This window comes from Musca vetustissima, unplaced genomic scaffold (genome assembly GCF_032173495.1).
Source record: "Musca vetustissima isolate MV318-11 ecotype Yass unplaced genomic scaffold, APGP_CSIRO_Mvet_v1 utg1129, whole genome shotgun sequence".
Lineage (NCBI taxonomy): Eukaryota > Metazoa > Arthropoda > Insecta > Diptera > Muscidae > Musca > Musca vetustissima.
This window is the reverse complement of record NW_026888644.1, coordinates 926,426-954,027: the sequence shown is the minus strand read 5'-3', so window position 1 is coordinate 954,027 and position 27,602 is coordinate 926,426. Positions and strand designations below refer to the sequence as shown.

General features: G+C 35.5%; 1 protein-coding gene across 1 annotated transcript; it reads left to right on the top strand.

The window, feature by feature from the left end:
• Positions 1–26,521, top strand: LOC133336548 (probable serine/threonine-protein kinase DDB_G0282963). The gene is made up of 8 exons (XM_061544830.1): positions 1–198; positions 5,503–5,637; positions 19,900–20,650; positions 21,300–24,001; positions 24,062–24,260; positions 25,879–26,062; positions 26,144–26,263; positions 26,335–26,521. Exons 1-8 carry the CDS (start codon positions 1–3, stop codon positions 26,519–26,521), a joined length of 4,476 nt encoding a protein of 1,491 aa, XP_061400814.1.
• The last annotated feature ends 1,081 nt before the right edge of the window (positions 26,522–27,602 follow it).

Below are 27,602 nucleotides of genomic sequence, written 5' to 3'. Positions count from 1 at the left end.
ATGTTTTGTCGCCGCTGTTGGTTGGATTTCAAACCCAAAGACAGTTATATACAATGTTCGGGTCCGTGTGCCTGGTTCTATCACAATCGCTGCGTTCAAATGCCAGATGAGGTGGCACGCCAGATGTTGCACAACAAAGAGCTTGAATGGTATTGTTGGCAGTGTCGTCAATTGTATCGTTTGCAGTTGTATTTTGAGGTAAACAAAAATCAAAAATAGAATACCTACCTCCGCAACCTTTCTCCCTCTATTTATTCGCTCACCCACAAAAAAACATTCTGAAGATTATTCAAACGAATGATGTGTATGTTAGACCTTGACATTTTGTACAGAAAAGGGCTTCTCATCATAAAAGAATGAGCCAAGCAACTCGTGCAATATATAAAATGCGTTTCAAGTGTAAATTTATTTTTATAATACATTTTAAACTCTCCCTCCTAACCTCCTCACCTTCTTAAAACGCCATTATTTTTTGCCACCATTAATTCACTGCCAGTAGCGTAGGGTAGCTAGCAGAATTTGACCTTCAACTTGAAAAATGTCTTAACCCAAAGGTGTGCTGCTATTGTATGTGTGTATGTGTGAGTGTCAAAACACCATGGAAAATAGAAACTTGTGAAAAGAGCAAACAAACCTTTTAACACGACATGCCAAAACACTTGTCTCTTAATATCAAATTTGTTGTAGTTTTTGAATAAAAAAACTCTAATGTTGAAATTCCTTTGTCAGTGATTGATGGCAGGATATGTGAAAGTTGTTCAGAAATAATAAGATTGATTGGTTTAAAGTTTTGAATAAAAAAATTAACGACATGTAACATATTGGAGATAGTGTAATATGTAAAAAAAAAATAAAAAACAAAACAAAACCGAGGAAATATTCGGAAATATTAAAAAACACATTAGGGGAAAAATATTGATTTAAGTGATAAAGTCCTTAGGGAGTCCTTTAGAAAAGTAAGGTGAAATAATTGATGGAATACAAATATTCACATGAAATTTAGTACAGGTAACACAGAGGTGTGTGTCACATAACATGTACAATTTTGGGACCCTACATACTTCGAGAGCCAAGTTATGAACCTCTACCTTCCACAACTCAACCTGTAGAATCATAACTTTATTTATTCAACAAATTTCGAAATTTGTTCCTACAAGAAAATTATTCAATGAAAATATTTTCCCAAATTTTTATATTCTAACTTTATTTATGTATAATATAATAGTTGTAAAGAGAAAAAATTAAACCCGTAAATATATCTTCACAAAATGTTATATTCTTGCTGTTTGAGGTCTTTACAAAACCTATACAAATTTCTAGTTCCTTTGGAAGTTCCGCAGCAAAGTTATGAACCAATAAATTGATATATACAATGATATACCTTTTGCTGTATGTAGGATATAAGATTAAATACCAAAAGAAAAATAATTGAAGAAAAGGAGATATTTTGACGAAACTTAGCACATACTACCTTAAGACCTTCTTCTAACTCTGAGCAACATTTTGGAACTCGAGGCAGTTCATAAGCCAAGTTATGAACCCATGAATATCATCATACTCATTTCGATGATCAAAGCTTTTTTTGTGTAAGTTTAAACATGAGGTTGAAAATGACCGATATAATGGAGATATCTATATGAAATTTGACACAAACTATTGCGAGATATCCTAAAAACTTTTGGGCAAATGTATAAGAATCTAACACATTCAGAAGCTAAGTTATGAACCCAGAGATATAGTTACCACAGTTGTTGTCATTCAATTTAGCTCGCTTTACATGCGGTAAGTACTTAAAAACTAACACCAAACTTATTGACAGAACCGAGTTATCTTCCCGAAATTTGGTACATATAATCATCAGATTCTTCTTTAATAATGTGCCGAATTGTAAAATAGTCGTGAGTTCCCTAGCCGAGTTATGAACCATATAAAATACTTACAATTCAATTGTGACGCCCATGGCTATTTTTAAGCAAGTTTAACCATAAGATTCAAAACTATCGATATAATTGTCGTATCTTCATGAACATTTACATAGACTATTTCCAGATACCCTGTCAGATACGTGCAAATTTGTAAGAGCATACCTCTTTCAGAAGCGGAAGTTATGAACCCATATATTAAGTTCCTACAGTCTTGTCCAATTGGTTTAGAAAGCTTCACGTTCGGTATGCAATTGAAAAATAAGGCCAAAATAATTGAAAAGACCAAGATATCTTATCGAAATGTAACATAGTCAATCTTCAGATGCCTCTCTAATTATATGCCAAATTGTGAGATAATCGAAAGTTCGGAAGCTGAGTTATGAACCATAAAACTAAGCACAATTAAATTATGATGCCCATAGCTCTTTACGGTCAAGTTTAAATTTAACCTGTAAAATTATGGATGTAATTGTCGTATCTACCTGAAATTTAACACAGACCATTTTTAGATACCCTGCAACATGTGTGCAAATTTGTGAGAGCATTCCTCTTTCAGAAGCTAAGTTATGAACCCATATATTAAGTTCCTACAATATTGTCCACTTGGTTTAGCAAGCTTCACGTTCTGTATGCAATTGCAATCTTTACGGGCAAGTTTAAATTTAAGCTGCAAAATTATGGATGTAATCGTCTTATCTACATGAAATTTAAAACAAACCATTTTCAGATACCCTTTTAGAAACGTGCAAATTTCTAAGAGCATACCTCTTTCAGAAGCTAAGTTATGAACCCATATATTAAGTTCCTACAGTATTGTCCATTTTGTTTAGCAAGCTTAAGGTTTGATATTCAATTGAAAAATGTGGGCAGAATAATTGAACGGACCGAGATATCTTCATGAAATTTAACATAGACAATCTTAAAATGTTTCTCTAATTATGTGCAATTGTAGGATACACATGAGTTCGGAAGCCGAGTTGTGAACCATAAAACTAAGCACAATTAAATTATAATGCCCACAGCTCTTTACGGGCAAGTTTAAATTTAAGCTACAAAATTATGGATGTAATTGTCGTATCTACATGAAATTTAACACATACCAATTTCAGATACCCTGTCAGATGTGTGTAAATTTGTAAGAACACAACTCTCTCCGAAGCTAAGCTATGAACCCATTAATAAAGTTATCACAGATGCGTCAATATAATTTAGTTCAGTTTACGTGAGGTATGTAATTAAGAACAGAGTTAAAAATAGTTGAAGGAGCTGAGCTATCTTCATGAAATTTGAAACAGACAATCTACAGATATTTCTCTACATATATGCCAATTTTTTTAATACTCTGGAGCCCAAAAGTCAAGTTATGAACCTATTATATGGCTTTTGGGATGCTCACAACTTCATTTATTTAAGGAAGATGTAATTGAGCTATCCTCATGAAATTTAACATGAACTCTTTCTAGGCGCTTCGCATTATGTGTGTAAATTTTTAAGAACATAGAGCTATCAATGAGCTGATGTTAATTTGGTACAGGCTTTAAATCTCAGCAGAGGAGAGAGAATATTCGAACATATCTAAAATAGATTATACTTTCTCTGTAGATAAAATAAATCCGGCAGATAAATAACAAAATGGTAGAAAAATACAAAATAGGTATGACATATGATGGCGGCACCCAGACGAACATGTCAAAACTAAATAAGTAAGGATCCCAACCACCCAGATCAAAATGGCAAAACTAAATAAGCAAGGAACCCAACCACTGCCCAAAATGCTGGGAGACGATAGATGGCGCCACCTAGACTAACATGTCAAGCAAGGATAGTTAAGCAAGGATCCCAATCATTGCCGAGAAGTTAAAGATGTGTGTTTTCTAGGCAATGATAGATGGCAGGTTCAGCACTTTGGACAGGCTACAGCGGATAAATCATCTACTAAGCGAAATAAGTCAATGAATAACGCGTTCTCGCCACTCAGACGAAAATGGCAAAACTAAATAAGCAAGGACCCCAACCACTGCCCAAAATTGTAGGAGTCGTTGTTTCTAGGCAACGATAGATGACAGCCTCAGCATCCAGGATAGGCTATAGCGGATCAATGACATAGTTAGCTGAAATAAGTCAATGAATAACGTATTCTCGTCTTAAGAAATATCATAAATCCCATTATCATATTTGATTTTTCAAATATCAAATAAGTTGTCAACTAGTCTGCTTAAGGGCTTCCTTTAGCACATAATCTCATAAAGACAAAACCGTTTATTGCCTTCTCCATATTCATAAAAATTATAATTTATATGCCTTTATTATATTACCAATTGAAAAGAAATTCTTAAGACATGGCCATTTTTCAAAAATAAAAATTCCACGGCCATAGAAAAAAATTCTTTTCATGGTTATGAAAAATATTTGTGAGAAAAAAACTTGGCATTGTTTTCACCCACCCTTTTCTAAAAAAAGGAATGATAATTATTTTCTTGAGAAACATTTTAACAGGAAGGCATATCAAAATTACCCTCTTCCCTTTGGCACATTGTTATCCTCATCATCGTCATTATTTTAATGCTAAGCAGCTGTTTAAGAAAATAAGACCTCTCCAAAAAAAAAAAATGGAAAAGTAGAAGAAAAGGCTGGCAGACTTCTAAGAAGGAAAACAACACACAAAAAATGCTTTTAAGGCACACACACACACATACACACATAATGAAAATATGAATAATTTCTTTGGAACTGCTTTTATTTGGTGGCTGAGCGCTTGAGGCCAAACCGGAAGCATTAACGTAAAGTGAAGTATGAGCCTGTTGGCCAAAGTTAAAAACGTCTAGGATCATTATTACAAAAAAAGAGAAATACTTTTACTTTCGCGGGCACAACAAGAAATAAATATCCTCAACAGGAATGCTGAACATTTTTTGGTCGCTTTTAGTTGGGCGCCATTGAAATCCATTCCTTTTGGATTCTTCTTTTTTGCTTATCAAAAGGTTGTGTGTGCTTATCATTTTGTTGTGTCTCATCTGCTGACCTTCACGGAGGTAATATTACTCTCTTCAATGAAGGATGTTGTTTTGTTGTCTTCTTACATCCTTAAAGCTGTTTTGTTGTTTCAGGTTTCCTTCTCTTCGTGGGTTCAAACATTTTGTGTTAATGGCAAATCATTTGTTTTTGTCTTAGCTGATTTTGTTTTCCCTGCTGCTCCTGTTTGTGTGCGGGAGGAGTGGTGGCTCTACGTGCTTAACTTGTGAGATTTAAGGATTATTATTTTTGTTTTTTTTTTTTTGCTGGGCTACATGACTATAATAATAAAGACACGATGTAAAGGAAACCAAGAGGGTGATGGCCTTAATGGCATTATGTTGTTGTTGTTGGTGGTGGTTGATTGTCTTAAGTGGTGGCGTATATCGCAAATGCTGATGATGATGATTATGATGAGCCTGTTTGTTAATGCTTGAAGTGTACATGCGGAATATGTTTAATTATTTGGTACAAAACAATTTACAAATTACTTAAATGTTTTTTTCCTGTCATCATATTAATTTTCTCTCTCTCTCTCTTGTTCTTTTTTTGTCTCTCTCCGTAGATTGCTATCTGTGATGATTATAGTCTGCCCGTGGACTTTGTTAAAAAGCGACCGTCCAGTTTTGATCCCTGTCTAGCTGAGGCATTACCCACCAATCCAGAAAATTGGGTAGCTGCCAGTCCACAACAGGAATTTGTAAGTAGTAGACGATTTATTCATAAATTATTAATTTTTTTTTTAATTCATGCCTTGGATTTTTAAAAAATCCACGCCTTCGAAAAAAATTATTTTTAGAAAAATCCACGCCTTCGAAAAAAATTATTTTTAGAAAAATCCACGCCTTCAAAAAAAATTATTTTTAGAAAAATCTACGCCTTCGAAAAAAATTATTTTTAGAAAAATCCACGCCTTCGAAAAAAATTATTTTTAGAAAAATCCACGCCTTCGAAAAAAAATTATTTAAAAAATCCACGCCTTGTGTGGGTCTTGGAAAAAATCCGCCCCTTGTTTGGGTCTTAGAAAAAATTATCCACACCTTGTATAAACCTTGAAAAATCTATTTAAAAGATCCACGCCTTGTATAGACCTTTGAAAATCGATTTAAAAAATCCTGGCCTTGTATAGACCTTGGAAAATCTATTAAAAAATCCACGCCTTGTATAGACCTTGGCCTATTACAGGTTTATAAGTAGCCAGTCCTTCACGATACTGATTTCGTTCTTTAATATTTTATCGATTTTTTTACAAAATTATTGAAATCGAATTTATGTGTCTGCACCTTCCCCACCTCCTCCCCTAAGTCTTCCTTCATTTAATCCATAAATGATGCACTTATGAAATGAACGAGAAAATAAACAAAAAAATTGGCTTCATGCCTACAACGAACGCCGTTCAATATTTTTCGATGAAGTAAATAATCCAATATGAAATGAGTAGTCACTTTTACTTCTTCCTATTTTTATTTGAGGCTCACATGGTGACACACCATAAACATTCTGCAAAGCCATTATTATTTTCTACAAAAAAAAAAAACATCAACTGAAAAAATCTTTGATTTTCTTTGTTGTTGTTGTGGATTTTTTGCCTAGATTCTTGGCATATAAAATGTCATAAAGTCATAAATGTTTTCGTTTTCGATTTTTTTCATCATCGACTGTGGTCGCTGCTGTTGATGGAAAAAATCATTTTCAAGGGCTGATGCTTAGGAAAAAAAAACATTGCAAAAAACTGGAAAACGAAAATGAAATTTAGAAAATCCATGGCTGAAAGGAACGTAAATATTTTCGTTATTTTTTTTTTTTTTGCTGCCATTTGTGTTTCCAATATTAATGGGGGGATTTAACAACGCCAATACACATGAACACTCGCCTCAATTGAACACATGAGGCTTAGTCGTAACAGCCCCCTGGTAAACTGACAAACAGCATTTTGAAATGTTATTATAAAGCAAGTGTGTGCTGCTTCAGGGGGAACATGTGAAGGAACATGAGCAGGAGAGGGAGTGAGTGATGATAGACAAGCTATTAATGACTTTAACTTGACTTTAAAGATCAAAAATATTTGTTAATGGCAAACAATTATGATACGGTCCACGGGGAGAGGTTTTCAAAATCTTGAGGAATATCAATACATTTTCATAAGGAGCACCTGATTTTTTTATTTCCAAAATTCCTCAAAATATATTTTTTGCCTTATGCTACAGGTATAACCCGCATTAAAAAAAATATTTCATTTCAAAACAAACTCAGCAAATTTTCCGCCTAAATACCAAATTGAAGATTTATTTCCCAGCCGTGAAAAATCTGACAGGTTCCTTGTTTTCCTTTTCGGATTGTCATTGATCTGATTTCCAACCTTTTACCTTTACAATATTTATGTTCCATTAGGGAAGTTCGCCAATGATAAGATAGCTCAAATGTTTCCACCATTGTTATCGTAACTTTATGGCCCATTCAATAGGCGGCAGAAAAAGAATCATTATTTTTTCTATCAACGTAGCTGGAAGTTAAATGGAAATAAAAAACACAACATACGCACACACACACACGCACACTCATGCAATCATAAAAATGACAACAATTTTCAATATCATCAACGGTATTTAGCAGGGACTGTGGGTTAGGGGGGAAGTGAACAGAAAATAAAAAGTAGCGGGGGTATTAGACTTTGGATAGGCCATGGAAAAAAATTATTAAAAAAATTCACGACTTAAATAGGCCTTAGAAAAAACTATTTAAAAAATCCACACCTTCGATGGGCCTTGGAAAAAATTATTTCAAAAATCCACGCCTTATATAGGCCTTGGAAAAAATATTTTAAAAATCCGCGCCTAAGATATGCCTTGGAAAAAATTATTTAAAAAATCCACGCCTTATATAGGCCTTGGAAAAAATTATTTAAAAAATCCACGCCTTATATAGGCCTTGGAAAAAATTGTTTAAAAAATCCATGCCTTAGATAGGCCTTGGAAAAAATTTTTTAAAAAATCCACGCCTTATATAGGCCTTGGAAAAAATTATTTAAAAAATCCACGCCTTAGATAGGCCTTGAAAAAAAATTATTAAAAAAATCCACGCCTTAGATAGGCCTTGAAAAAAAATTATTAAAAAAATCCACGCCTTAGATAGGCCTTGAAAAAAAATATTTAAAAAATCCACGCCTTAGATAGGTCATGAAAAAAAATTATTTAAAAAAAAATTAAAAAATCCACGCCTTAGATAAGTCTTGAAAAAAAATTATTTAAAAATCTACGCCTTAGATAGGTCTTGAAAAAAAATTATTTAAAAAATCCACGCCTTAGATAGGCCTTGAATTTTTTTAAATCCATGCCTTGCCTTGGAAAAAATCTTTTTAAAAATTCATGTCTTAGAAATTCACCCAATTTTCCCCTTTCTTCACCCACTGTTCACAAACAATCCCGAACTGACAATAATGATGATAATAATAACAAAAAACAACAACAATGCCGCTGATGATGATGACTAAGCGTGTCTGCCATAACTTATACGCCTCGTGTACCTTGCCAATGGTGGTTTACATTAGTAAAAATGTGTGTGTGTCTGTACGTTTGCCTTTGTGGGCATTTGTATTAGAGAGAGAGTCTCGTGTGTGCACTTTTTTCTCGTACATTAATAATGGTTGCGTAGACAAGCTACTACTCCAACTACAACTTCGTTTAACAACAACAACAAAAATCCTTATATCGTGGTGGTATCGTGGCATTTTTTTTGGGTGGCTTGCCACCCAATGCGATGTGCGGAGAAGGTTTTATGAAAAGCTGCATGTGGTAGGTTTCTTTGTTGTTGTTATTATTATTTTTTGCCTGCCTGCCTCTCTGTGTATTATTGTTGTTGTTGTCGCTGCTGTTGTCGTAGTAAAATATGCGTAATTTTATCTCATGTACGCTATGTTCGTTTGATATTGTTGTGTTCGTTCGTTCGTATTGATGCTGTTGTCGTTTTTTTTTTGCTGCTGAGCCTGCTGTTGTTGTTTTGTTGTTGTTGTTGTGATATTAACGTATAAAACATCAAGAGTGAAAACGTGCACAGCGTATGACGTTGTTGGCATTAGTGGGGACCATTGCTATGAATGACTGTTATGTCTGTGTGTGTATGCGTATATGATGGTTATGGCTACAAACGTCAGAACATGAACACCATGGGGTGCTATAAACAACAACAGTCAGCCAGCCAGCCGAGGCATGACACTGGAAAAAAGGCGGCATTTTACAAATAACAGCTAACCGGCAAAGAACAACAATAACCAAAAAAAATGGGAATATTTTTTTTAAGCCAAATACAGAAAATAACACAAAAATCAGTAGCAAAACCTAGGAAATAAGTCTAGCACGTAAATGTTGTTGTGAGGGGGGGTGGGTTTCCCGTTTTTATTAATTTCAATAAAAATAACTAAAAACATACACACATGTACACACATACAAACAAACCAACATTATGTGAAATTGTATATGTGTAGTACTCAAGACATGCATACTTCTAAACATTCTCAGACGGGTACTTCAGAGTCGAACATAAAACTATATAAAGATGCTTGTGTTGTATTGACGTTTATTTCTCTCTACTTGAGATTTATGTGTATGTTTTTTTAATATCTGCTCATAAAAAAATACATCCTCGTCATCTTCATCATCATCATCTTTCTCTTTAGGATATAAATATTTACTATGTTCTACATGCTAAATGCTAGCTCTCATCGGGTTTTCTCAAGAGCTCATAATTCATGGGAAAAAATATTTTGTGTTTAAATAATATTTCGAAGTGTGTGAAAAAGTAAAAGGGGTTAAGTCACATTTCTTTAAAAAAGAAATAAATAAACATGTTTATATTTAAATCTCCGCTTGGATAGGTCTTGGAAACAATTATTGAAATAATCCACGCCTTGGATAGGCCTTGGAAAAAAATAATTTAAATAATCCTCGCCTTGGATAGGCCTTGGAAAAAATTATTGAAATAATTCACGCCCTGGATAGGTCTTGGAAAAAATTTATTTAAATAATCCACGCCTTGAATAGGTCTTGGAAAAAAATATTTAAATAATCCACGCCCTGGATAGGTCTTGGAAAACATTATTTAAATAGTCCACGCCTTGGATAGGCCTTGTAAAAAATTATTTAAATAATCCACGCCCTGGATAAGTCTTGGAAAAAATTATTTAAACAATCCACGCCTTGGATAGGACTTGGAAAAAAATTATTGAAATAATCCATGCTTTGGATAGGCCTTGGAAAAAATTATTTAAATAATCCACGCCTTGGATAGGCCTTGGAAAAAGAATATTGAAATAATCCACGCCTTCGATAGGCCTTGGAAAAAGAATATTGAAATAATCCACGCCTTCGATAGGCCTTGGAAAAAATGATTGAAATAATCCACGCCTTGGATAGGCCTTGGAAAAAATTATTGAAAAAATCCGCGTCTTGGATAGGCCTTGGAAAAAAAGTATTGAAATAATCCACGCCTTGAATAGGCTTTGGAAAAAATTATTGAAATAATCCACGCTTTGGATAGGCCTTGGAAAAAATTATTTAAATAATCCACGCCTTGGAAAAATTTATTGAAATAATCCACGCCTTGGATAGGTCTTGGAAAAAATTTATTGAAATAATCCACACTTAGGAAAAATTATTTAAAAAATCTACACTTAGATAGGCGTTGGAAACATGTATTTAAAAATGTACGCCTTTGAAAAAAATATTGAAAATATATTTTTGTTTTTATTAATGTCTTCTTCCAAATATTCAAATTAAAAATATACACCCACCCAATACATATTGTGCAGAGGCCAATTTATTGCCTTTTCAAGAATTTAATTTCAAAACTTGATTAGAAGGCTATAAATGTCATTGACAACAACAATAGATTGTAAGACAACAAAAAAATGGCAACTTTCTCTGTATTCAAAAAGGGGAAAGGAAATATATATTCTGTCTAGTCAAGTCCAGCCCAGACAAGACTTCTTCTAATATTGTTTTGTAGCACATACATGCATTAGCAATTGTGTTGGTTGGTTGTTTGAATATGGTATTGAATATCTATTGTTGCAACTCAGTCATTGTCATTACCTTATAAACACTGGCAATGACATGTTCTAAGTGCTGCTGCTTCGCCTGCCATTTAATATTGGCAACAATAAAAACTCATCCATTACAAGTTTGAATAGCAACAACAGTGACAATAACATAAACGACAACAACAACAACTTGAAACACCCTTCAAAAATACTCGACAGAGTATGTGTAAGATATTTGTCTAAATGTCTGCTTGGCTTAGATACACTTTGTATGACCAAAAATAAAAGGCCTATAGGCCTTTTCAATACCAAAGTCGTAAATAGATGGTATTTGTTATGGCCATCCGGCCAAGTCTGTTGCTTGGTTATGAGTATGGGTGCCGGATTTGATGTCCATTGTATCCCTGCAAAAAGTGACATATTATGGCTAGAGAATGTATATGTCAAATGTATTGATAGGCGAGTTAGATTACCACAGATGTGTGGTTGAAAAAGTTCACGTTTCCAAAAAAAAATGTGGGTGGTGGGGGGTAAACAAAGGTGAGGGAAAAAATTTGGTTAGATGAAAGGTATTTTCATTTGAAATGAAAATGATTGATGTTAACAAATTCTTAAATTACAATAAATTGGGCATATTAATGGATAGGAAGGTTTGTTAGCATAACTAAAGAAATAAATATGAAGCTATGCAGGATGTACCTTCAAGGATTGCAAAAAGGAAACATACACTTTTGTAGGGTTATATTTTTTAGATTAATAACATCTGTCATTACCAGAAAAATATCCTCTAGAAGTTTCGAAGTTTCGCTGTCTTTAGAACCAGTAAAATACACAGGTACCATGGAGCGTATGACTAATTCGAATTCAGAGTGCTATGTGGCGTATGACTTATTTTAATTGCAGGCAATTAAAACCTGGGTTTTTAACATAATTTTTTTTAATCCTTGGATAGGCCTTGAAAAAAATTGTTTTACAAATGCACGCCTTGGATAGGCCTTGGAAAAATTTATTTTAAAAATCTACGCCTTGGATAGGCCTTGGAAAAATTTATTTTAAAAATCTACGCCTTGGATAGGCCTTGGAAAAATTTATTTTAAAAATCTACGCCTTGGATAGGCCTTGGAAAAATTTATTTTAAAAATCTACGCCTTGGATAGGCCTTGGAAAAATTTATTTTAAAAATCTACGCCTTGGATAAATTTATTTTAAAAATCTACGCCTTGGATAGGCCTTGGAAAAATTTATTATAAAAATCTACGCCTTGGATAGGCCTTGGAAAAATTTATTTTAAAAATCTACGCCTTGGATAGGCCTTGGAAAAAATCATTTTACAAATCTACGCCTTGGATAGGCCTTGGAAAAAATTCTTTTAAAAATCTACGCCTTGGATAGGCCTTGGAAAAAAATTCGTTTAAAAATCTACGCCTTGGATAGGCCTTGGAAAAAAATTCGTTTAAAAATCCACGCCTTGGGTAGGCCTTGGAAAAAATTATTTGAAAAATATACGCCTAGGATAGGCCTTGGAAAAAATTAATTTAAAAATCTACACCTAGGATAGGCCTTGAAAAAATTTATTTTAAAAATCTACGCCTAGGATAGGCCTTGGAAAAAATTATTTTAAAAATCTACGCCTAGGATAGGCCTTGGAAAAAATTATTTTCAAAATCTACGCCTAGGATAGACCTTGGAAAAAATTATTTTAAAAATCCACGCCTTTTATAGGCTTTGGAAAACATATTTTAAAAATCCACCCCTTTTATAGGTCTTGGAACTTTAGGGCCTAGGACTAATTTTAATTACCTGTTGAGTTTATAAGCTTCTATTTTTCGAAATAAGGACCAATTAAACTCCAGGATTATGACGAATGGAATGTATGTCTGGTTTTAATTTAACGACCTGTGGGACGTATGACTAATTTAAATCCAGGATAAATTTAATTGTGCTTAGAAACATATGTTTTTCAAAATCAGGATCAGTTAAAACCCTGAAATATGAACAGCTTGAAATGTAGAGATTGTGGGGCGTATGACTAATTTTAATTCCTGGGTCAATGTATAATTATAATTTCTATATAAGCATACTTTGGGGCGTATGACTAATTTTAATTCTTAGGACTGTGGGGCGTATGACTTATTTAGATTACAGAAAATTCCAGGCGTATCACTTTTAATTTTAGTATCAGCCATGTTTTTTTCCTCTGCCCAAAGTATTTTTTTCATTCTCCTTTAAATTTAAAAATTTCCAAATATTTATTTAACTTCTTCATCTGCGTCTGCTCTTCGACAGACAATAGTCATTATTGTTAAACCACACAATAGACATGGTTGTTTGTCTGGAAATGATGAGTTATATGACAATACAACTAACAAGCAAGTCAGCCACACACACACACGCACATAAATACAATCTTCATTATTGTTATCATACGACGACGCATCACACCCATACCCTCTCAACTTGTTGGTCATTAGTTTGATTGTCATCATCGGCATCATCATCGTAAACTTCAACATTCATTAGTCTTTGGCTGGCTGGAATACAAGTGAAAGTGATACTTTTATTGATGCTTACGTATAATTTCATTTGGCTATAAATATCAGATACCTCACACACTCGCACACAAATACACACACACACACACTCCTTGATGAGATTGTATTACAATTATGGTAGAGAGAAAAAAACAACAAGTAAACATTGAAAAGGATACACGACATCAAAGAGAGAATAGATATATGGAATTTTATTTTTCTCTTTATTTGAAAAATAAATAAAAAAATATTGTATGGGCTTGTCATAAACAGCCGTTATTTTTGTTGTTGTTGTCGTGTTTTTTTTGTAAATTAATTATTATGAAAACAAATTCTGCATACACAATTCTTTATGAGTGGGTAATTTATTATTTCGCTCTCATAATATGGCAACTGTCTGCTGCAGTGTCAAAGTATCATGTGTTTGTTTACCATGAACTCTTAATTTTTTTTTTTCATTTTTTAAGTATGTCATTACAGTTAAATTAATGTCCTGCTGTTGTGGTTGTTGTCTTTGTTATTTTTTTTTTAATTTGTTAAATAGCCTTTTAAAAAATCATTTCAGGAGCCATATTTGGTCAACAGCAGCAGCTGCAAAAAAAGTTAAGCAAAGGATCGTGGCTTATAATGCCAATATATTTTTAAAAACAAAGTTAATTAAATTAAGTTGATTTTGAATCACTCATTTGGCCATGTGGTAAAGGCAATTAAGGAGTTTATGAAATTGGAAATAAAAATATAATTATAAAGATTATTTTTTCATTCTGTGGACAATGGAGAGTATGAAGAATTTTAATTCGGGGGACTTTTGGGCGTATGACTACTATTAATTACAGGGACAACGGGCGAATGATTTATATTAATTATAAGGGCTATATGGCGTATGACGATTTTTTATTCTAGGGACTATAAGCGTATGATAAATTTTAATTTCCTAGTAATTTAAATAACTATCGAGCGTAGGTCTAATTTTATTTTAAGGGACTTTGAGGCGTATGCCTAATTTTAATTGCAAATACTATATATTAACATTTATTGATTATGGGTCGCACGATTTATGAATTAAATAGTGTAAATGGATTTTTTAGTCTTAAATTAATTAGGTACACCATTTTAAGGATTTCTCCTTAATATTGGGTATTATCACGCGGAAAAATGTTTTAGTAATTCCAAGAATTGTACAGATTTTTTGTGAATTTTTTTAATTGCAGGCTTATTTGTGAAAGTATTCTCTGAGCTATAATCGAAACATTTTAAATACATAATTTTGAACTATGTTTTCGATCAAATTTCCCCACAGATTATTCAAGTTATATGCAAGGATTTTTGAAGTAATTTCTTGAAGGTTTATAAGAGCTGTAATCTATAATATGAAGGATCATTTTATTCGGTTATTATAGTTTAAGTATTTTTCATAGCTATACATGTGGATTTTAATTTTTTATTTATTTATTTTTTTGTGAAATGTAGTGTCAGTTTAAACCGAGTAATAATACACAATTTAGTTCTAGTGATTATGGGGCGTATGACTAATTTTGATTCAAGGTGTTATGTGGCGTATGACTAATTGTTATTCCAGAGGTTATAGGGCGTATGATTTATTTTCATTCAATGGGATATGGGGCGTATGATTCGATTTATTTTAATGCTATATTATAATTTAATGATATATTAAGTTTTCCGACTTTCATCAGCCCTATTTATTCCATATCACAAGCCTTGTTTTTGTGCGTATGACTAATTTTAATTTCTGAGAAATATTTAGTAGTAAGTTAGATGTTATATGTAAAGGGATTTTATTAATTTTCTTCTCCACTTCACCGCAGAAGTTGCACTCAGTTGTATTTTTATCACTATTCGACTGTGGGACGTCGTTTCTATATTTTCCTTATATTTGCTTTAAAATAACTTCTTAGGGCTTCCTTGGAGTAGTATTTTCCAAATTATTGCATATGATTATCCTTAATTCCCGAGCAAACAAATAAATTGGAAATTTTATGTTATTGCAAAAACTGATGTAGTAAAGTTTAATCTGTCAGATTAAAGAGGGCGTTTTGCAGCCCACATGGAGCATTATTTTTTGAAGGAATTATAGGCACTTTATGTAAATATGAGCTATTTTATAGGGTGTTCTTGGGAGCGTATGACTACTTTTAATTCATAGGTAATGTAAGTAATTCGATTTTTATAGCCGTTTCATAACAGATATATGAAATGTAAACATGGCAATTCTCTGATTACTTATTAGGGTTTCTATGGTCCAAAAATTGTGCAAAGCTATGGACAGTATTTTCTGTAAAATTACAAAAAAAAAATAAAATAAAATTATTTTTTCCTATCGGTAGAAATAAGGACTTTATATCATTATTGATACTGCTTTAAAAATATCAAGATATTGGTATTAAACTACCTTATCAGGCTATCCTTGAAGCAGTAATTCCTGGTATTATTCACACTTCTTGTAAATATCAGACATTTTTCTCCTGGGGTACTTGGGAGCGTATAACTAATATTAATTCATAGGCAATATTAGTAAATCCATTTTTATAAAAATTCTACAAGAGATATGTGAAATGCGATTAAGGGAATTTGAAGATAATCTTTTAGAGCTTTTGTGGACCAATAATGACCTTATGATATGAACAATATTTGCTTTAAATTTATGAAAAAAATTAAAAAAGTCGGTTTCATTGATAATTTTAATTCAAGGTGTTGTGATGCGTATGACTAATTTTAATTCAGTGGACTGTGGGGCGTATGACTAAATTTAATTCAAGAGTTGATAAGGTAAATTTAATGATATACATTTTTTTTTATTTTTTTTTTTTAATTCCATAAATATGCGGGAAATTTCCCATCGAATTATTCCCTTACCTTGCTATATAACTCTCCTCTTCATTCATTTACCTTCCATTAAAAATTGTCTACTTTGTGGTTTACAATGCAAAATATCATAAACATTGTTAAACTGTAGACCATATTACTTTAACATTTATTAAATACCATATATCCCGCAGCCCCATTGTCCCCCTCTCAATAATAGAATGACACCCCGAAGTCTATAATATCTACTTTGTGTAGAAAATGTCTATCTGCCTGCCAGACAATTTTTCATTTTAATTGCAATAATTTTCAATATGAATATAAATTATACGAAAGAGTGAGAGAGGGAAAGGAGTGGTAAGGAGAGAGAGAGAGTGTCACTGGAAGAGGAGTAACTGTAGTAACATGTTTTCCATTCCTGTAATAAATTTTAAACAAATACAATGATATCGTATGATATTATTATGTCTAGAAGACATGTAAAACCTGTGTATCTGTGACATATAATTAAAAATTGATATTTATTGCAAATGGGTGATTATAAATAGACATACATACATGCATACATAGATTACTTACTCATTTTATGAACTTTTTTAAATACAAATATAGATTTCAAGGCCTAACAAAGTCTATAATTTATAAGGAATAGTTTAAAGAAGGTGGTTTGTAGAGAAGGGAATGCCTTTGCAGAAATAAAGCATACTTTTAGGCGTAAGGGAAATAGAGATTAACCAAAAATACCATTATTAAATTCATTGATAGTTTAATAAGGAAATATTTATTATAAAAATAAAATAAAAAAATAAAATTTTAATCCTCTACCTTCAGGGAAATTCTCTCAAGGAAATTCAATTTATTTTCTATATAAAAAATAAATTCAATTTCCATCTTCTTCCCTCTCTTAGTTATTAAAATAATCACTCTGATTAAAATACGCTTTTCTCATCCTATTAAGTAAAATAAATATTTTTAGTTATGCCAGCGATTTTTTTTAATGAGTTATCTATGGCTATGAAACTAGAAAAATGTGATAGCCTTCCAGGCATGGTTTTATTAAAAACTTACCTACTTCCTTCCTTCTATGCATTATTGTTATTATCATGGTAAATTGAAAGGAAAAAATGATTTTAATGGTTTCCACTTATTTATGAGTGTGTGTGTGTGTATGTATGAGAGTATGTATGTAGCCTAACTCCAGGCAAAAAAAAATTCCAAACGTTGTCTCTGCAGCAGTAACATTTTACGCTATGTGCCACATAAAGCAGTGTTAATGAGTTTGCTAAAGGCATAATTTTTCCCCAAAAGCGGTTTGTTTTACTTATTTTTTTTTGCGCCACTAAGTAACGATGTGACCTCCATAGCGTGAAAGAGAGGGGGAGAGGATGGCAGGGGGTCAAGGGGGCGGTTGCAGATTATTTTTAGTTAATTTGGTAGCTTTTTCGTTTACAAACCAGTAAGAAAAATACCAAAGTGGGACGAAACTGACTACAGGATACCCTACACCATACAAGAGGACTTCAAGGCATCCCTGACCATCTAAGAACCTGAAATGTCAAGTTAAAAGTACTTCGGGCGGGCAATTAAGGTCCATCAAAACATACACCTGTGGGGAAAATATATTAAATATTTTTTTTTATATGAGGGCTATATCAGAATACTGACATATATAAAAAAAATTCTGCAAAGAAGCAGTTAACTTCTCAAGAACCCTGAATTCCGAAAGCCACTTCGGTAGGTAAATGTGGATTTTGCCTTAAAAATTCCGAAAATTGAGGCGGTCCTTTATCTGGAAGCTACAATAAATAGAGGACCAATATTAAATATTTTCTGCGAAGAAGTTTTTAACCCTCCCAAAACCCTGAATGGCAACTTGTAGCCATTTCGGTGGGGAAAATGCGACTAAAACCATCAAATAACCTCAAATGGAGCGGGACCTTTATATGAGACCTATACCAAAATGGGGACCAATATTAAAAATTGATTGCGAATAAGTTTTTAACTCTCCAAGAATCCTGAATGCCAAAATGACAGCCTCTTCGGTGGAAAAAGGCAATTGAAACCATCAAAAACCTTAAATGGGGTGGGACCTTTAGATGGGAGCTATATCAAAATGTGGACCAATATTAAACATTTTATGCGCAGAAGTTTTTAACCCTCCAAGATCCTTGAATGTCAAATCACAACCACTTCGGTAGGGAAAATGCGGCTAAGACCTTCAAAATGCCGAAAATGTTGCGGGACCCTTAATGGGGCCAATAACAAAACATGAACCAATATTTATAATTTTTGGTGGAAAATTTATTGACACCATGAGAACCCCAAATACAAAATTTGAGTCCATTCGGTTTGAAAAACATGCTCGAAATCTTCAATATATCGAAAATTCGGAGGTACCGTTGTATGTAGGCTATACCTAAATGTGGACCTATATTGATTGTTTTCGGTAGGAAAATTTGGCAGCTAATGAGAACCACAAATATCAAATTAGAGCCAATTCGGTTGAAAAACTTGTCCAAGCTCTCCCAAATTTCGAAATTTTGGTGGTACCGATATGTGGGAGCTATAGCTAAAAGTAGACATATATTGATAATTTTTCGTAGGAAGATTTTCCAGCCTACGAGTACCCAAAATATCAAATTTGAGCCAATTCCGTTGAAAAACATGACCAAACTCCCCCAAATCCCGCAAATCGAAAGATACCTTTATAATGGGGGCTGAACCTAAACATGGATCAATATTGATAATTTCTTGTGGAAAGATTTGCCAGCAAATTAGAACCCTATATATTAAATTATAGCCAATTCGGTTGAAAAACATCCCCAAGCTCCCCCAAATTCCGCAAATCGGGAAGTACCTTTATAAGGGGGCTGAACCCATACCTGGATCAATATTGATCATTTTTGGTAGGATGATTTGCCAGCCAACCCAAAATATCAAATTAAAGGGCAATTCAGTTAAAAAACTTATCCAAGCTCCCTCAAATTCCGAAATTTGAAGGAGCTAGGGTTATATGGAGGCTACACCTAAATTTGAATCCATATTAATATTTTTTTGGTAGGAAGATTTGGGACTCCATGAGAATCCAAAATAGCAAGTTAGAGCCAATTCGGTTAAGAAACGTACCAGAAATCTTCAAAAATACCTAAAAAATCGGAAGGTACCTTTATATGGAACTACCCTAAAAGGTGGACCTATATTGATAATTTTAAGAAGGAGGATATTTGTAGCCAACGGAAATCCAAAATATAAAATAACAGGCAATTAGGTTAAGAAACTTGTCAGAAATTCTCAAAAAAACAAAAGTTCGGAGGTACCTTTATATAAGGGCTTTCTCAAAGCATGGACCCATATTCATTATTTTTGGTAAAAATAATTGCTATCCAATGAGAATCCTAAATAACGTGTAAGAGCAATTTTTTCTTAATGCCATTTTTTATATTTTTAATGACAAAATTATCCGCTTCTGGCTAAATTTCGTTAGGCCCGTCAGCGTTTTAATTATTATTTAGTAAAATATCGTTTTTTTTCTCCTTACAAAATTATTTATTTTCTTCTCTTGCATTCATTACAGCTAACCTTTGCTGAGCTCCAACAGCAACAACAGCAGCAGCAACAATCTGAGCCTCAGATACCACCACCACCGGCTCCCTTATCGACTTTACCCTCCAGAGTCAATGCCCAACTAGTGGCGGCAAATGCCAGCAACACCACCACCAACAACAACAACGAACCGAATACTGTAGCTTCTGGCTCTGTGGCCCACAGTACTTTGCCTACCCAACCAGTTGGGGTCCATGCTGCACAGACCACACAAACTCTTCAGCAACAGCAGCAACAACAACAGCATCAGAAAAAATCTCTACGTAGCCAGACACAGCAACGTTTACCACATCCGTCGTCAGCATCGTCACAGGCTGTTGTAATCACAAATAACAATTCTGCAACCCTTAATAGTGGAACTGCATCAGGAGTAGGTGGAGGAGCTTTGAATACATCTGGCGCCCCCTTACCACCACCCTTACCCGCTGGCCTAACCTCGACCATACACAGCCATACATCGGCCATAAAACAGGCATCCGTCAAACTCATTGAAGGTTATTCGGATCCCAAAGATACGAAACGCCACAAAAAAGTCTATCACAAGAAGGCCAAGCGGAGGGCCCAAACTAAACGGCCTTCCTCACAGCAGCAGTCACAACAACAGTCTTCTCAAACATTACAACAGCAAACTAAACAACCAGCAACAACAACTGGCAATAATCCGCAAACATTAACAACTCCTCAAACCAAGGAGAAGGATAAACGCAGCAATTACAGCTCAGGTGAGTTGGGTAAGAGGTCGGGTGGAAGTGACCCTTTACGAAGCAAAGAAAAAAAAATACAACAAAACAAAAAAGTTGGAGGAATCAATCACGAACTTCCCCTTTCAACACAGCCATCAATCGTGTGGCCTTCTAACTCTTCATTGAGTCGAATTTCCGAACAATTGGCAATTAGTTACACATGAGGCCAGAGATTATTTTTTATGCTCTCCAAAGAACTTTTTTTATATTCTCCTTTACACAATGGCTACTGGCCAGCTGATGGCTGGTAGAATACCGAGATTATCTCTCCCTCTAATTTCCATCTCTGCCCTGATTCAATGGCTTGGGAAACTCTTTAACAAAGTTTTTCCCTCCGACTACTTTAATCAACTTTCACTTAACCATTAACAACTGCAGGAAAAAAATTACATTTGGTTGCAGGTTGGCAGCCCCATGGGCTGGATGGCTGTCTGTCTATCTGCTCCACCTGGGCTGTGGTATGGAAATTTAATTATTTTCCTGCAGCAGGTTTGGTGTGATAGTCACTCAGCCATGAAATGGATTTTTGTTTGATTTTATACAGCAGAAACTTATAACACTCTATGTTCTCTCTCTCCCTTTATTCTCTCTCTTTTCCCTTTCCCTCTCTCTTTTCAATTTCCCACAGATTCTTCTGCACCCAAATCCTCAGATGATGAAGACGACGACAATCACTCTGTAAAAGTTCCTGATTTAAATTCACCCGATAGCATTTCGGATGATTTGGTGAAGCCCTTACCCTCGGCCACAAATCGTAGTCCACGAAAACTCACCACATCGCAGTCGGAATACGGCAGCAAACGTAACCCCTCACCCTATTACTACTCCGACTTACTAAAATCCAAAGAAGCCGGGGCCTTGGGATCCTCTCAAGTCCTTACCGACAAAGAGGCCAAACAAAAAAGTCGCCAATCTACAGTCTCCGAACCACCACCACCCATCAACCAACTCTATGCCCAACCAGGACAACCTTATCGTAAGAGTACCAGTTTAGATGTGCCCCCCGAGCACAACGAACGTGACGAACAGGAAGACGAATTTGATATAACCGAGGCAACAACCACTACCAATACCGTTTTACCAAACGCCTCTCACCACGCCGACGATCACGACGCCGAAGACGACGAGGACGATACAAACAAACGTTACTCCTTTACCGAAGACGGTGTACACATTATCCGTTGTGATTCGCCCTCCACCACCACCTCCGAGGAAAGCGATTGCAGTGAGTGCTTGAAGCGGCGTGAATGGCATGCCCGCGCCCTAGCCCTGGTACGCAAAACCTGTAACGTCCAACCTTTGATACCAGCCGCCGCCGATTACGGCAACATTTGCCAAGAAGCTTCCGAGGATTTGAATTGTGGCAACTTCCCCGAAACGACACCGTCAATGCCACCGCATAGACTGCTAGGACCGGCTGCAGTTTGTGCCTGTGTTGCTCCCTCTATCGGTGACGATATAGATGAGTATTTCCGGCCACGCAGCATCTTCTATGTCCATCCCCATGGGGTGCATGAGTGTGACGATTGTGCTCCGGACTCCAAGCATTTGAACCACACCAGCTCACGTAGCATCCTCGACTCGAGCAGTTTGGCCCAATCCGATAACGCCTTGGACGAAGTTAACTCGACACTGGCCGAACTCGAAGACGATATGTCGGGTCGTACACGTCAAATTTATGAAACCGCTTTCGATTGTAAGATTGCCAAGTCCGATGATGACTTGGATGAAGTGGATCGCATTACCAACCACTCGGTGTTGCTGCAACTCAACAACGGCAATGTTCCGCCCACCACCGGTAAGACGGAAAGCCGCAGCTCCAAGTCCCACAAAAGCCGCCTGGATGGCAAACGTTTGAAGAACTCCAAAAATCAAGCCATCCAGGATCAGGCCTCCAATTCGGGTGGCAACAACAGTGGCAGTGGTTCGCCCCTGACCGTTGGCCAAGCGGCCAATCGCAGCACGGACCAGATACTGGCCTCCAACATTTCCGGCCTTAGCACAGACTTGAACAATGTCCACATACGGGAACCCGAAGTGGATCAACAGAACAATCCCACAACGTCCAGCTCACAGCTGCCCATGCGCGGCTATACACCATCGCCTCCATCCACAGCGCCACTGCCCATGAAGTTTCCCGGCAAGCATGAGCGTTTTTTTATGAACAGCATACGAAGTGCACCCAACCTGCCATCATCGAATCCGGCCCATCCACGTTTGCGAGATCTACGTCTTCCACTGCAGTCGAATCTGGGGCGTCAGTCGTCCCAGCAGCAGGCCACTGTGTCCTCGCTAGCCACCAGCAATGAGAACAGCCTCAACGATAGCGCCTATGTAAATCCACCATCTTCCATTATTCACCAACACCATCAACAACAACAACACCATAACAGTCACAGCCACCATCATCATCTGTCATCGGCCATGCATCAGGGTGGCGCCAATCATTTGAGCGCCGGCAGCTCTAGGTCCCGCAGCCGACCACGTTCCTTTGTCTTGGAGTCGGGGCGGGTGCTGGAGCTGCGCAAAAGCCATGCCTCGTCCTCCTCGTCTGCCCACCACCATCACCACCACCACCATGTTGGCAATGGCAGTCGCAGGACGCACAACTACTCCTCGACCGAGAGCATAGCCACATCGAGTAGTGGTGGCAGCATGGAATCGTTGCGCTCGAGCACGAGCGAAGGCAATCGTAGCACATCCAGTTCAGAGTCAAGGCACTCGACCTCGTTGAGTTCACATAGCTCTGAATCTGGCAGTTCGAGTGTGGCTTTTCCCCTGAGAGCACCCGTGGTGATACATTCCAAATTGCATATCCTCAGTCCCATATCGGACAAATCGTCCCAAGAACCGGCCTCCGAGTTGTCTGAACAGAATAAGACGCAGAATGTAACGCCCGAGGATAATGGTGGCGGGCCGGCAGTTGGTCAGCAGCAGCAGTCGCAACAACAACAACAGCAGCAACAATTGTCCTCACAGCAACAACAATTACAGGATAGAGAAAATATGCGACCCACACCTCAGCTACAAATCGATGCTTTGAAAAAACGAAGACCACCGGCCAACAAAACCCTAATGCAGCTTACCGATGAAATTTTGGGTTCAGACAGTGGCATATCGCTCCACTCGCGGGAGGATGGTAAACCTTTGATGGGTCTGCAAAAATTCACCTTACCCACATTGAATTTCCCGCCCAATGATAAGGGTGGTAATAATCACAGTGATATTAGTGCGGTGGGTGCGATGAGTAGTAGTGTGGGTCTGCCACAGGATTTGAGGGATCTACCCTTTGATATGCCAAAATTGCGAAGGCGAAAAACGCTGCAGCAGGTGAGTGAAAGGGTGATTTACAAAATTTGGGGTGTAATTAATTTTGTGTGTTTCCTTTAGGACGCCTGCACATCGGGCAGTGCCACCTCGGTGGATTTGGGTGACTTGCCCTTCGATATGCCGAAGCTGAGACGCCGCCTAAGGGCCAATCAAGCGGAAATTAATAATCTGATGATGCACAGTACTGAATCGAGTGGCATATCCCAGGCATCCTCCAGTCATTCGATGAGAGATGACAATAAAACCGGCATGAAGTTAGGTGAGTATTTATTTCAAGGGAAATTGTGGGATGTACAAAAAATATTTCTACAAAAAAAAAAAAAAAAAAAATCCTCAGGTCCCCTAAAAAACACTATTTATAGACAAAATGCCTCTGGCCCGAAAAAGATCCTCAGGCCCATGAGTAACAATTTTTTCGAAAACTAAAATCCTCTGGCCCCTGACAAAAAAAAAAAAAAAAAAAAATTGTCTAGGGACCTGACCTGAGGAAGATTTTTTTTTCTATAGAAAAAATTCCTTAGGTGTCCTAAGGAAGACTTTTTTCTATGGGAAAAAATTTCTAAGGTTTCTAAAGAAAACTTTTTTTCTATAGACACAAATTCCTTAGGTCTGCTAAGGAAGACTTTTTTATAGAAAAAATTCCTCAGGTCGCCTGAATAAGAATTTTTTCTATAGAAAAAAACCTCTTGTCCCCCGAGGAAGACTTTTTTTGCTATGGAAAAATTTTGTCAGGTCTCCTGAGAAAGACTTTTTTGCTATGGAAAATTTTTGTCAGGTCCCCATAAGCTTTGAAAACAATCTACGCCTTAGATAGGCCTTGGAAAAAAATTATTTTAAAAATCTACGCCTTGGATAGGCCTTTGAAAAAAATTATTTTAAAAATCTACGCCTTGGATAGGCCTTGGAAAAAAATTATTTTAAAAATCTACGCCTTGGATAGGCCTTGGAAAAAAATTATTTTAAAAATCTACGCCTTGGATAGGCCTTGGAAAAAAATTATTTTAAAAATCTACGCCTTGGATAGGCCTTGGAAAAAAATTATTTTAAAAATCTACGCCTTGGATAGGCCTTGGAAAAAAATTATTTTAAAAATCCACGCCTTGGATAGGCCTTGGAAAAAAATTATTTTAAAAATCTACGCCTTGGATAGGCCTTGGAAAAAAATTATTTTAAAAATCTACGCCTTGGATAGGCCTTGGAAAAAAATTATTTTAAAAATCTACGCCTTGGATAGGCCTTGGAAAAAAATTATTTTAAAAATCTACACCTTGGATAGGCCTTGAAAAAATATTATTTAAAAAATCTACACCTTGGATAGGCCTTGAAAAAATATTATTTAAAAAATCTACACCTTGGATAGGCCTTGAAAAAAAATTATTTTAAAAATCTACGCCTTTGGAAAAATGCAATTTAAAAATTCACTAAATATCCTCCTATTTAAGTCCTTTTTCGAACCTTAAAAAAGCGTTCAATTGTGATAACATAAAATCTCTATCGATCCCACACCTCTATTCTATTTCTATTTCTAATTAAACCTTCCCTTTCGATATTAAACAAAACATCATAGAATAATTAAGTCCGAACGTGTGGCATGCCACAACTAGCAACAATAAAGGTTTTCATTCTGTTGCATTTCCCTTTCTCGATGTTTGTTTTGCTCCATTTCCCATTACACCATAATCAGATGAACATCTGTATGCAGTTTTTCAATTTTTTTTATTTTTTCCCATTAATGTCCATTTCCACTTGAATGCCTTGCCGCAGCACTGGGCTAGGATATGCAATTGACCACAATTGTTTCTATTTTATATAGGGGTGGAGAATTTAGATTTTTAATTTTTTACTGAGATTCTATTTTGTGTTGTTTTTTTTTACAGATTCTGCCATGTTCCGCCAGAACCTAACCCTTAATCTCAATGAGCCACGACAAACCAACAATAAATTCGGCAGCTTAGATTTGCGTGGCCTCAGCAATAATAAGGAGCTAAATTTAAATCTAAATCAAGGATTTGCCAATGCTGTGGATCTAATCGATGTGTCCATACCACTGGAGAGGCAGGGGTAAGTAGAAAAATTTTTTAAAATTAAAAAAGAAAAATAATTTTTAATTTTTTTTAATTAAATTGTATTTTTCTCCTCCAGATGGTATCATGGTGCCATAACCCGAATTGAAGCGGAAACCACTCTACGCCCCCTGGCGGAGGGTAGTTTTTTGGTGCGCAATTGTGAATCTACCAAACAGGATTATTCATTGTCCTTAAAGTGAGTGGTGGTAATTTAATTAATTATGCAATTTTTAATTAATGATGAATTTTTCCATTGCCTACTTTCAGGGGAGCCAAAGGCTTTATGCACATGCGCATACAACGCAATGAATGCGGCCAATACATATTGGGACAATTCAGTCGGCCATTTGAGACGGTACCCGATATGATTAGGCATTTTTGTTTGAATCGTTTACCCGTCCGTGGTGCCGAGCATATGTGCTTAATTGAGCCGGTCATTGCCCAGTTACTTTAAACAAGAACAACACACAATAACAAACAACAAAATGTCAGCCATTTTTAAAAACAAAAACAACACATAATCCCCCCTCCTAAAAGAAAAAAACAAAAACGTTGCAAACAAAAAAATCTCTTCCAAGACCCAAATCGAGTCTCTTTTTTTAAAAGAGCCAACAATGATGATGATAATAACAAAGAAACCAACAACAACAACAAAAATAATAATTATAACAACAAAATACATACATATATATAACCTATAATAAAAAAGCACCCCCCATACTTAATGTTAGAAACACTTATGGATGGCAAATTTGATAACAAAAACAACAACAATAACAACAACAGCAAAGTTTTAATTTTTTAGTTGTAAAATCCACACACAGACAATATATACATAACTGATGATGATGCTGAAAAAAAGTATTTTATAATTTTTAAATTGAATGATAATTCACTCTCACCTAATCGCTAACTCACTCACTCACACACACCAACTAACTAACAACAATAATAACAAACAACTACTATTACAAACACTACACTGAAGATATTAAATGGAGAAATAACAAAAAAAAATTAATTCTCTCCTCTCTATGTTAGATGTGACATTCAGCAAAAAGAAATCCTTTTGAGATTATGGAGATTTTTTTGGAGAGAGAGAGAGAAGAGAGAGAGGATCTAAAGTGAAATTCGATACTGAATAATTTTGTCATTGACATATTTCTGCTACGATGAAATATTTAGGAACATTTTATCTATTTTCCGACCTAACCTTAAAAATCCTTATGAATTATTATTTCCTTTGTAATCCCAAATTTATTCGTGATTTTCTTGATAATCTGTTTTAGATACAAATTTCTTTTGTTCCCAGACTTCCAATAAAATTCGATATAGAATATATTCGTCTTTGCAAACTTTCCTCTACGACGAAGTTTTATGGGTAATTTTGACCGATTTCGAAATAACCTAAAAAATATATAAATAGCAATTTTGTTTATACGTCCAATATTTGCATCTCATTTTCCGTTGATACCCGTAAGGGATATAGATTTCTTTTGTTCGGAGACTTATAGTGAAATTCGATGTAGAATAAT